This window comes from Typopeltis vanoorti, chromosome 6 (genome assembly GCF_054136105.1).
Source record: "Typopeltis vanoorti isolate ZY-2024b chromosome 6, IOZ_Tvanoo_1.0, whole genome shotgun sequence".
NCBI classification, from domain to species: domain Eukaryota; kingdom Metazoa; phylum Arthropoda; class Arachnida; order Uropygi; family Thelyphonidae; genus Typopeltis; species Typopeltis vanoorti.
Genome location: NC_143554.1, coordinates 90,946,751 through 90,959,639, shown reverse-complemented (window position 1 = coordinate 90,959,639; position 12,889 = coordinate 90,946,751). Strand labels below are relative to the sequence as shown.

The following is a 12,889-nucleotide window of genomic DNA, read 5'->3' as shown; positions in this document are numbered from 1 at the left end:
AATTTCATAACACCGTGTTACTATTGTACTCTGATATAGTAATAATATAGTACTATATTATTATATAATATAGCGTTGGTGTATCTGACAAGAAACTATACTCCCATTTTCACCTGTATTTTACTTTAATGTATGCAAACAAAAGTTTGCACATGAAGATACTTCAAAAAACTTGCTACAATAGCAATACAGTTCATAAATAATAGTCAAAATCAAAAACTTACCAAACTGTTTCAAGTCAATACATCTGGTGTCAGGTGGCTCATTCTTCACATTATTACACATTCCCCACCAGAGTGAAAATACAAGTGTTATCACAACAAGGCACATCATTACCAATATCCACACCACTTCCAGAATATACATGATCACCATAAACTGAAAGTATAACGATAAAAAAAAAATACACTGTAAAGAACTGTGTGGTGCAATAGTGTATGCAAATAAAAATAAATTTAAAAAATATATATAATTAGCTCTCTTGATTTTTTTTTATCTAAAATGCAGTGCTTTTTTTGGACAGTATACAACGCAAAAGTATAAAACCTTTTTTATAGCAAATAATTTTTTTTTATATTTGTAATTCTTTACGCTGACAAAGAATGAGCACTGCTACCTGTTGTTTTTGAGAAAAAAAAAAGCACTGCTAATATTATTTCAATCTTAAAATTACTGCAATTTTAAGATTGAATAGTTTATTTAGTTTAAGCAAAATTTAGCATCAATTTATTTATTTTTTTTACATGAATAGTTCTTATAAAGAAACTGAATAAAACAAAAAAAAAACTTCCTACAATTCTCTCTCTTTTTAATAACATAATTGTTCTATTGAATTAGATTTTTTTTTATTTCTTAAAATAAACTAAGAGAAAAATTGTTTTCAATAAACTATATTTTATTTAAAAACACTTGTTATGAAAGATGCTTTACACGAGAAATACTGAATCTTGTGTGTGTGTGTGGGGGGGGGGGGGGATTAAAGTAATCGCAAGCTGATATCTGCTAGTTTCCTCAAATGCATTCCTTATCTTGTAAAGAAGATAAGATGCACCTACCAGGTTAATATTATTATCGTGAACCTTCATGGAGTCATAAAACTCAGTGTCTGAAACCCAAAGTATCATATTACTCCTTAAACTTACTCACTGTTTGCATTCTTACCACACTCTCAGACAATGCATTGCATGCAAATATATGCAAAAAGTTTCCAACTGCTCCCTAATGTTTGTTTGTATAACAAAAACATGTTTCCCTGGTTCAAAAATTAATCATATTAGTCATTCCATCTGGATACAAAAAGGAAGGGTGAAAGAACTAATTGACTTGATTGGCACTATTGATCTGAGAGGTGAGAAGCATTCTATGAGGGAGGATGTGAAGGAGTCGGACGAAGCAAAATGAAAAGTGAAAAGGTGAAGATTGTAAGTCTCCTGCAATGCTATGACAGGAAGTGAGGAGGAGAGTGCTGATAGCAAACAAATCAATATGCAGATTGTGCAGAAGGCCTGTGGCCTGTGTTTGATGGGAAAATGGATTTGTATAATGCTGACAGACTACATCTAAATGGTTTTGGCATTAGGTATCTAGAAAACTTTGTTCACCATGCATGCTGAAGTGCAAATTCAGAAAAACTTAAATAATTAGGGTGGATGCAGGTAGAAGTGTGTGAAGGCGCACATTATTATTACTTGACATCTCTAGGGAGTCCAAAGACTCATCGAGAGAGAGGGCATCTACTTTACAACTCTGTCTCCACTACTCAAATCCACCAATGCCATCCACCACCACTAGTATTTCCACAGACAATCACAAATATCCATGACCACAGCAGGATTTGAACCCGCAGCCTTTTGGCTGGAGAGTGGATACACTAATCACTGAGTCAATCAGACCGGCATGAGTAGATGCTGGCCAACTCTTCTCTCTCACACACACACACACACACACTCACTGTGTGTGTGTGTGTGTGTGTGTGTGTGTGTGTGTGTGTGAGAAGGATGAGCAAGTGCAGAATTCTCTGAAGCAAAAATATTGAATAAGATAGTCAAATTAAGGAAGTAGAGGGTTTGAGGGAGGCCTAAAGGGATGCTGCTGTTTCTGCCGGAAGTATTAGGAACAAGAGGGAAGAGTTTTTGGCGTTGGTTGGTGCAACCTCACCAATAGGCATTCGTGAGACATTCTCTTCCTGATGTTAGTAATTTACTAACATCAGGAAGAGAATATGAATTGGGTTAATATTTTCACGGAAGATGATAGAGGGGTGGGAGGGGTAATGCTGATGATAGTAGCAGATGAATTTGCAGCCAAAAAGAATAAGAGATAGGACAGAGAATGACTGTTCATTTTAAGCAGTCTGGTGCGGGATTAAGACAAAATATACAAGTGGCTGATGCTATAGGCCAGGGGATTCCAGGGATGATCTGGAAGACGACATGCATCAGCAAATCAGTAGAATGAGTGCAGGTCAAGTAATTATTATGGGGGGGAGGGGAGGTTCAATTATGGAGATACAGATTGGAAGGAAGAGAAATCATGGAAGGAAGAAAATGGAATTTATACATCTACTCCATCACATGATTTTCATGTGATGGAAAGGGGGAGGGGTGACTCGAGGTGCAAGAGTAATGGACCTGGTCATAGGAGTAGAAAAGCTATTTGTAACTAAGGTGGCCATATTGCCTCCAATTGGGAAAAGTGACCTTGCAGTCTTGACCTGGATGATTGCAAAAAATGAGGAATATTCTGTCAAGAAAGGGTATATGTGGGGCTACAAGGCAGATTATTATGATAAGCTTAAGAGGAATCTTGTTGTTCCAGGGTATATCATCCCAGCGAGGTTGCTGCTTTAACATATGTGATAGATACTAACGTAGGAACAGAGGTGGATGAATTGGAGGTTCTTAGGATATTGCAAAATTTCAATAATTACAGCTGTGGGATTAGATAGATATTAACTCATGTTTTGCAGGTATGTGCAAGGTAACTGGCAATGAAGCTGACTAGGCACTAAGTCTCAGCTCTCATAGAGTACCAAGCAAGTAGAAAGAGGGCAAAATAATCCCCTTGCATAAGGAAGGTTCTAAGACTGCAGTAGCAAATTATAGACCAATCATTATCTCAGGCATGGTGGTAAAAGTACTGGAAAAATTAGTCAAAAACAGAATTCAAGAATGGGTGAATAAGAATTATGATACTGCATGGCTTTGTGAAGGGGTGGTCACACCTTAGTAATTTACTAACATTTTATAATAGAAGATGGAAGTTTTTTCACTTGGCTATGCTACAATTATATATTTGGTTTAATCCTTTATCCAAGTGTAAGCAAACAAAGTTTGCGCCTAAAGTATTTTCAGGACTGGGGCAACTCATGGTAAAGGTGGAATAAGTTCTGATCACTTGCCTTAGTATTCCCCATAATTAGGCTGACCATATATACCGTTTTGAACGGAACAGTACAGTTTTTTTTTCATATTTCCCGGGCATTCCGTCATTTTAATAAAAATGTCAGTTTTGTCCCGTTTTTATTGAAAACTATAAATATACTTTAATATTGGTCAATCATAAATTATTATTCATAACATATAATTGTATATCAATATCATGGGTACCAGTAATTTGCATAACCATGGAGTCTCATTGTTCGATACTAAATATCGATATCTGCAGTGATTTATTCAGAGAAAATAAGAAAACACATGTTGGTAACACTTCACGTCTGAGACGCGACATCTGTTCTGCTGTAGCGTTAGTTTTTGTTTTGTCCAAATGCTAACCAGTGGCTTTGTTATTAAATGCAGGTGGTTTAAATTTCATATTTTTTAAAGTTTTAAGTCTTATTTTCTAAAGCTTTAAGTCTATCCTTGCAATGTCAAAGAGGCGAAACTGCAGTTTTAATGATGATCTCCAGAAAGAATTCAAATTTATTAAACTGGACAACTGTGTAGTGATGGAACAAAAGTGGTATGCCAACACTGTAATGTCCATTTTCCTGTTCTCATGGAAGCAGAAGTGACATATCAACCAACATCTACGTAGCCAGAAACATAAGGATGCTGAAAAGATGGTGATAGTGAAAGCGATAAAATTGCAGCAAGTGAAGCTCCTGTTGCTTATCACACTGTGTACATCAAGGCCAAAGTTTTCGTGCAAATGACTACTTGTTGACATTGATAAATAAAATTTGTAAACCAAAATTTTCTTCAGCACGTACCAAATCAGAATATTTCAGCTACAGAAGTAGTCATGAAAATTGAAAATCTTGTAAACAATTTGGAGTCCAGAAAAAGTGGAGTGTTTGTAACTACTGATGTCAAAAAACAACTGAAAATGTTAGTAGATTCAGGAGAAATTAATGAGGCTAAGTTTTTTGAGATAGTTGAGAATTTCTATGAAACCAGCTAGAATATGTCAACAAGTGGAAGTGCAGTTTAGGAAACACTGAGAAGTTCAAGTAGATGTTACTAAGGACAACACTTGAATGGAAAGACATACAGGACAGCCACAAAGAGGAACTCGTTACATGCACAGAAACAGAAGAAACTCGTGTATTTGATCATTGAACTCTCATAATATCTATAATTGTGAGGCAGTTGGATACATGGAATAAAGAAAACATTCCTGAATCTGATAGATGGGTATAAATATTTTCTGAAATGAGCAAAAAACGATTAGAGTTTCAAGACCTTTGTAATATTGTAGAGTTTATTCTTTGTCTTCTAGGAAGTACAGCACATGGTGAGAGAATATTTTCTGTTATGAACAGTATGTGGTCAAAGGAGAAATCTAGATTGTGTTGAGACAATGTCTATGTTAGTTGTAAGACAAAGTTGTGTCATGGAGTGAGAGAAGTTTTGATAAGGTGTTGAAAGACTGAAATTTGCTGTGTAATATTTCACCACGATCGTGGTGAAAAACAGCCCCTCCCCCCTGTGTCTACCTAAATTTTTGTATGAGTTCTGTCACTGAAGAATAATGGTAAGTGCAATATGTTTATGTAATAAAACTTTTTTTATCATCTTATTTTTTTCATGAATACAGAATATTATTACATAACCCCCGTCCTGTTTTTGCCATCCTGATGTCCCATTTTTGTCTCAAGGAAATATGGTCAGCCTACCCATAATCCAAAGCATATCTCCTCACGGAGATGTATAATGCTTTGCATTAAGGGAAGGGCCACTACCCAGACCAGTTTCGATTTTTATTGAGGTCTCTTCAGTGGTAGCCAGACCCAGAGGTGGTGATACTAAGGTGGAAGTAATGGAGAAGTCATATTTCCAAATACCAGTTGCCAAAAGGTGTCGCACCTTATTATTAAAAATACTCTGGATTAGATATAGATAGTTGTTGAAAGTTTTTTCACTTTCCATCAACTATCTCTAATCCAGAGAATTTTAATAATAAGGTGTTGACACCTTTTGGCAACTGGTATATGGTGATATGACTTCTGTATTACTTCCACCTTAGTATCACACCTCTGGCTCCCACTGAAAAGAGACCTCAATAAAGGTCTAAACCGGTCTGGGTAGTGGCCCTTCCCTTAATGCACAGCATTATACATGTCCGCAAGGAGATGTGCTTTGCATTATGGGAAATACAAAGCAAGTGATCATAACTTATTCCACCTTTACCATGAGTTGCCCCAGTCCTGAAAATACTTCAGGTGCAAACTTTGTTTGCTTACACTTGGATAAAGGATTAAACCAAATATATAATTTTATAAAAGAAATGACTACATGATGATTCTGTTGCATTTTGAAAGAGCATTTGACCAAATATCATATTGAACTCAAACAGATTAGAATGAACAGGGATGGATATGACACTGGTTATGTGGATAAGAGGGTTGTTGCTGGACAGATTTCAGAAAGTGGCATACAGAGGAGCAAAATCCAGTGACTAGTAATGCACTGCAAGGTTCAGTGCTAGGACCACTAGTGTTTATTTTGTACATAAATGATATAGGAAATAATCTGAAAGGAAATATTCAGTTGTTTGCTGATGATGCAAATTTAGGTAGAGCAATAGTGAATCAAAGTAATGTAGAGGGCTTGTAGGATGATTTAAATAGGCTGTCCGTATAGGCAAAAGATAACGGATATCAGTTTAATATGGAGAAATGGAAATACAGTAAAATATACCAAGATTAAAATATACATAATTAATATATTCAATGGGAGAGGAATTTTAAATAGAATGGGAGAGGAAAGATTGACAAAACAAGTGTTCTCTACTAGGTTGGCAGGAAAAAAAGACCCAGTGGAAGACCAAGATATAAGTGGATTGATACGGTAAAATGTGCCTTAGAAGATAGGATAGAAATATAAGATCTGACAATGTTGGAGTCTTGACAGGTAAAAGATTGATTTGGAGGAAAATTGTAGATAGGAAGTTAATAATGATGTATATTTTTCATGTAGTACTATCATATCCTGTACACCCCTTGAGAGTACATGTCAGGAATTTGATGATGATGATATATTTAATGTACTAATATTTTGCTGGTTTCTATCCAGCACTGTTGGAGCACAATTACATGCATGCACTATTTAATTAGATAGTTGTAGAAACAATTCAAATTATAATTGAAAGAAAACCTAATGCTCTAACAAGATGCTCCCTAAGGGCCAGATAACGATAAAGGTAATTTGGAGAAGTCAAGCTATATTTGGTTTCAGAATGTCTGTGACCAAGATCTTTGGCAAATCAATGCAACCAATACTTATGGAGGTTGGCAGGAAGCATATCACAGCTGATGCTGATTCTAAAAATGGTCTCTCAGACCTATAACGACATCTGTGTAACAAAGATATCTTTAACCTTTTTGCATTTAATCTTGTGTGAAAGAATATCCAAAGGACGGTCTGCCAGTCCTAACTTGCCATACAGATGATTGTGACTTTAGCTATCTTTTTTAATGCACCCTAAAAGGGATTGGTGTGTGTGGTAGGGGGATGCAGTAGTTTATTTTATAGTTGTTATAGTCATAAAAAAAAGTGTTGCAAAGGTACCTGAGCAAGGTTCAAAGAGCATATCATTTGATGCTTGCTTTGTGTGAAAGTGTTTTGAGGATGTCATATTGTTGGGCTGGGTGGTGGTGCAACTAGTCAGTCATTAGCATATCTAGAAAAGGTGAGACAATTGTTACTTTTTCTTTATATTGTGAAGTGCATGCTTGGATGTTGGCTGTATAGATGAGCTAAAAATGGATCCAAGCAAACACATCTACATAACATACCAAACTGTTGGTTTATATGTAGTTGTGCTGAGTGCTTGGTTTTAAAAACATTCCATATGGAAATTGGTTAGTAGGGAGGTGGAGGATCCACTGCAGTCCCATCTAGCTATATGAATATATGTCCTTTCCATGAAAAATAAACTGAATAATTCAAATATCTCGAACATGTGGCTTAATAAAGTCAAGTGTTTCTGTCAAAGATAAGCTGTTAAACAATGAAGTAATGTCAAGGTTGACCAGAATTAGAATTTTTTTTATTAATGTTTTAAAGCAGGGGTGTCCAACATGCAGCCCTGGAATGTTAGTAATGCAGCCCCATAAGATCTTAAACTTTTAGCATTATCATGTGATGTGAAAAATATGCTGTCTTTCTTTCCGTTTTGATACTGGAATTTGAGAATAGGTTTCAAGATTTCAGAAAAAATTATAAATTTTTTTTTGTATATTTGCGACTCCATTTTTAGTCGACATAAATACATTAGTTTCAAATTTTCAAATGGAATGTATAGAGTTGCAATCAGACATCAACTCAAAGAAAAATTTGATCATGTCTCTTTGTTAGTTTTTTTATAAGATCTATCTTCCCAGAGAAAAATATCCTTTGCTTCATAATCACACTTGATTCACGTCATTGCTTTTTGGTAGTACGTACATTTGTAAACAACTATTTTCAAGAATGAAGCATATGAAGAGTAAAGTTAGATCAAAAATTTCTGAAGAGAACCTTGAGAGCTCACTACAAATTGCAACCACTTCCATTGAATCAGACATTGATGCATTTTTTTTTTTCACGTAATCAAGGCCAAATATCTCAATAGTTTTGTGTTTATGCTGCTCTTTTTTTTAAATGTTATAATAAAAAATTTTAAAAAATAAAGGAAGTTTTGTTACTTATATACATTAAATATATAATTTATATGCAGCCCAAGACAATTCCTCTTCACTCAATGTGGCCCAGGCAAGCCAAAAGAGAGTTCTCTGTATGTGGGGAGGGGGAGTGATTTGGATAAATGTCTGGCCACTTTATAGGAGAGACTGCATGCTGTTAACTACTGGATGAAGGAGGTTATTATTATTATTATTATCACACCCTCCAAGGAGTCAGTAGACTCATCATGGTGGTGGTGGTGGGGGGGGGATTCATTCAACTGATAACATATTTATCATACTGAACCTTAAAATCCTTAACACTCTCTACATTAACAACATATTCTGATGATGTGTTCCATTCTCTCTCACAATTCTCCATGTATAAAATCTACTCCTCAATAACTCTTGTTCACCATATGCACACACAACTTCCAGAATGGCCTCAGGTTCTTCCCCCCCCCACTCGCCACCTACTCTTTTTATAATCCCTCTGTTAATCCGATAAAATCCTCTAATTAAATATCTCTATCATATCACCGCTTTTCCTCCTATTCACTGAACTCTATAATTTACATTCTCTTAATTTCTCTCTCACCATAATCAACATTCAAAGTCCTGATATTGTCTATGCGCAGTCCAACTTATGCAGATCCAGAGTTAGAGATCAAGAAAGTTTCCAGTGATACAATGTAACTTTATGCCAATCAAGAATTATGGACAATCGAAGTAAAGCTTCCAATTAAGTTTCATGTTCTGGAGACAGCTGTGCCAAAAGCATATCATTAAACCCACAACAGGCTCATTCACACTGAGTAGGCAGCTATAGTATTATCCTTTATTTATTTATTTTATTTTTATTGTGATTTACAAAATTAAATAATGGCAAGTAAAAAAACTTGTGATATGAGTAGTGCACCCATTCATAAACATAACAGAATTAATCTTGAGATGAAATTGGATATTTATGATTAAGAAGTATGAAGTATTCAAAGCACTGCAAGACTATCATATGCGTTTAAACTGGTTACATTGATTGAATATAATCGATGATGCACAGCTCACGTTAAAGACATTAAAGATCTGCACACCTGAAATTCACTATTATAACAAAACAATATTCTGATGCAATTTGTGAAAGCTTTTAATCACATGAATGGAAGACCAGATACAAAGGTGCATTACTTTAAGTTAAAAAGTATTCAAGCAAAATGCAACAAGTCTTTATAATGATGTGAAAGTAAAGTATCTCAAGGAAGCCAAAAAATCTGGTGCCAACCGAGATGGTTTAACAGATTTCAGAAATATGTGCAGTTTCATGAAATTAAAGTGACTGCTGAAGCTGCAAGGAACTAATGAATTTACAGATGCAATAAAATAAGTTATACAGAAAGAGAACTACAGTGCACACTGATATTAATATAGATGACTTGTTTACCCTTGACTCCAAATTTAAAAAAAAAATGCACTTGAACTTCCAGAGAAGAAAAAAACAATGCCTGATTGAAGCAGCAAAAGATACATTACAGATGAAATCCCCTTTGTTTATTATTCTAAAATTCCTGTGCATTCAAGAGAATCAGTAAAGCTAGGCTTCCTGTATATATGTATTATCATCCTAGCATGGATCATTATTCATATGTTTAGAGACTGGTTTGTGAATTCTTTTACTCCATAAGCAATACCTGATAATAAAGAAAATACATTCCTTTTAAGATTTTACTTCTAAAAAAATTAACCTGCCATTTGTGTGTGGGCAGGGGGGGGGGAAGAGAGAGAGAGAGAGAGAGAGATGTAATACATTAAGATGTAATACGTGCATGGTAATTTAAGCACATTTACCAAAATACTAAACTAGCAGTATACAACACAGTGTTCAAACCACTTTTAAGTTATGGATCTGAGAGTTGGGTTAGATATAAAGCACTTGAGAAAAGATCAGAGACCACAGATAAAGTTCTGAGAAAAATTAGGAACTTGAATAGATAGCATCAATGGCAGAATCATATTAAAAATGAAATTAGGAACGACTTCCTAATATTGTTTTTAACATTATAATTTTTAATCTTTTTAATAAATCAAAAATTAGGAAGAAACTTGACATTGTTTGTGTTCTAGAATGAGTGAGCAGGACTAATCTAAGGTGGTATGGTCACTTAAGCAGAATGGAAGAAGAAAGGTTAGCAAAACAGGTGTGTGATGCCAAGACAGCAGGAAAAGGATTTGGAGAAGATCAACATCTAGGTAGATTGTTCAGAAGTGCCTTAAAAGAATGAAATGTCAGATATGACAATACTGTAGTACTGACAGGTAATAGCTGCTAGAGGAAATTTGGAGAAAAATTGTCAACAGGAGATTAATAATAAGGTAAACTTTATCACATAGTACTGTCATAGTAGCCTGAAAATCCCTTGAGGGATTTCAGAAAATTACATATCAGAAAATTGATGAATACTTTCCATGTTTTAAATTTATGGTTTCTTAATCATGACATTTACCATGCACGTATATTTTTTAAATTTTCCTTCTTTAGCACTTATGATTATAAGCATTTCAGTGGAATTAGAAAAAAAAGGGAAGCAGCTGGAGTTGTAGACATTAAATTCATCAAAAAAGGATAACTTCACCGCAGGGAATTCAGCTTCAAAAAATAACCAGTTAAAGTGATTTTCAGAATTAGAAATGGTAAAGAGACAGGAGATGAATGATACTCAATGGAGCAAGGAGGTTTTCAGAAAACACAATTCACCTTAACTTGGATAGTTAAGGTGGGCTTGTGGTTGTTGCATTGCAATTTGAGGTTTGTTTGAAATGTGAGGTCTAGATGCTTGTAGGTACTGCACGCATTGAAGTTAGCACTGATCCCCACAAATGTGGGAAGTGACATAGAAGAGTGATTATTTTGGTAGGGTTTTGTTTAAAGGCAGTTTTTTTTCCCCTCTCTAATTGAAGCAGACATTATTTTTGATTTTAATATCATGGTAGGTTTTAGAAGTAAAATAAATTGCTAAGAAACAAACAGTGAGAGGAGAGATACTCTAAACATATCCACAAAGTTTCTAAGCCACAACCTAGCCTCAATGGTGCTCTCTCCATACAAACCACACTACTTGGCTGGCTGCTAGATAGTGACTGTTTGTTCAATTAGTATGAAAAAAAAAAGGGGGGGGTATAAATAATACTACTTATTTAAGGCCATATATTTCAGTCTGAATATTAGAGGCCATCAATTGTTTTCATGTTAATTGAAGAAACCTCATTACTGTTTGGAATTATGGCTCAACCAACTAAGACTATGCGGCCAGTGTATTATTGTCTATTTATTTATTTTATGGCCAGTACTTTGTTTTTGCAGGATGAAAAACCCCATTTTTAGAGAGAAAAAAATCCTGGTGGCTCAATATGAGACTGGTAACTCACCTTCAAATGAAAATTCTCTTGTCGTTGCATCCTTGACAGGATTCAAACTCGGGTCTCTCCAACCAAAGGGCATTATTGACACCACTGAAATACAGAGGCTTCTGCAGTCAGGTGGCAACTTATAAGTATGCCGGCCTGGTTGGCCAAGTGGTTAGCGTATTCGCTCTCCAGCCAAAAAGGCTGCGGGTTCGAATCCCGCCATGGGCATGGATGTTTGTGATTGTCTGTGAAAATACTAGTGGTGGCGGTAGATGCCATTAGTGTAATTGCAGTTCGTTGTAGTGGTTGATTGGTGGAGACAGAGTAGATGCCCTCCCTCGATGAGTCTTTGGACTCCCTGGAGGTGTCACATAATAATAATAATAATAATAATAAATAAATGTCTTTGTTAATGTGGAATAAGTAGGCTTCCCAATTAATTGGCACATAATTAAAAAAAAACAAGTTTTTTCTTTAGGAAATTACACATAAATGTCATCATTGTTTGCATTATTACTATAAATCCTTTTTTATGTAATGATGTTACTATGTAACGATGTAAATGCATGTTGAAATTGCCATATATATGGCAATTTCAAAAGACACACTAAGTGTGATGTCATCATGTCCAGATGTTGATCTTTGACCATATATGGAAGTTTTCAGAGATGCATGCATACATACAACACGAAGTCCGGGCCTTTATAAGGTTCAGCGTTGAGAGGAACTTCGCCTTGGGGTTTTCACCTTCTCATACCTGGATCTGCCACCACATGAAGTCCACTATCAGTCATCAAAAGAGAAGCATCGTATGTCTTAGGTTTCTCAACCTTTTCGTTCCCTGGGTCCGTCGCCATGAGAAGTCTGTTGTCAATCATTGGAACACCTTGTAAGAAAAGAGCTGCTCATTGCTGCCAAGGGAAAAGAATCTTTGACATCATGGGAAGCATTCACATTGTGATCAGTGCCACCACGTCGCTGAATTAAGGGTTCAAGAGGGTGCAGAATTATCGATGACTCAAACAAAGAAGAAGTTTGGTGAGAGATCCAGAGCAAGTCAGCAGAAAGGAAGAGAACAAAAGATTTGTGCAATGGACTGTGCTGAGTGAGAGTACTGCAAAGATTGCAGCTAATTGTAAGTACTTAGATATGTAACAATTCTGAACGATTCACATCTAGTGTGGCTCTGTTCATAATCTAGTGTGATGACATAAATAATTACGACAAAATTGTGTAAGCAGATATTATGAGAATAAGAAAAGTATTCTATGAGATAGCATAAGTTAATGAGTCAAGGTGTGCTTTATGTCCAAATTGTATAAGTATGACCAGTAAGGTTTATTAAACTGCATTTAGGCTTTAAGAGTAGAAGCGTAGGGAAACTAA

The 12,889-nt window shown here is 35.5% G+C and overlaps 1 protein-coding gene across 3 annotated transcripts in view; it reads right to left on the bottom strand.

Moving 5' to 3' along the window:
• The window catches only part of LOC150105700 (neuronal membrane glycoprotein M6-b-like), a 126,125-nt gene that overhangs the window by 74,030 nt on the left and 39,206 nt on the right, over positions 1-12,889 (bottom strand). For all 3 annotated transcript variants that reach the window (XR_016548453.1, XM_090394304.1, XM_090394305.1), the window contains exon 4: positions 225-378. Coding sequence is in view for 2 of the 3 variants with exons in the window: in XM_090394304.1 (XP_090250430.1) it covers positions 225-378 (154 nt within the window). In the remaining variant the exon portion in view is untranslated. The remainder of the gene's footprint in view (positions 1-224; positions 379-12,889) is intronic.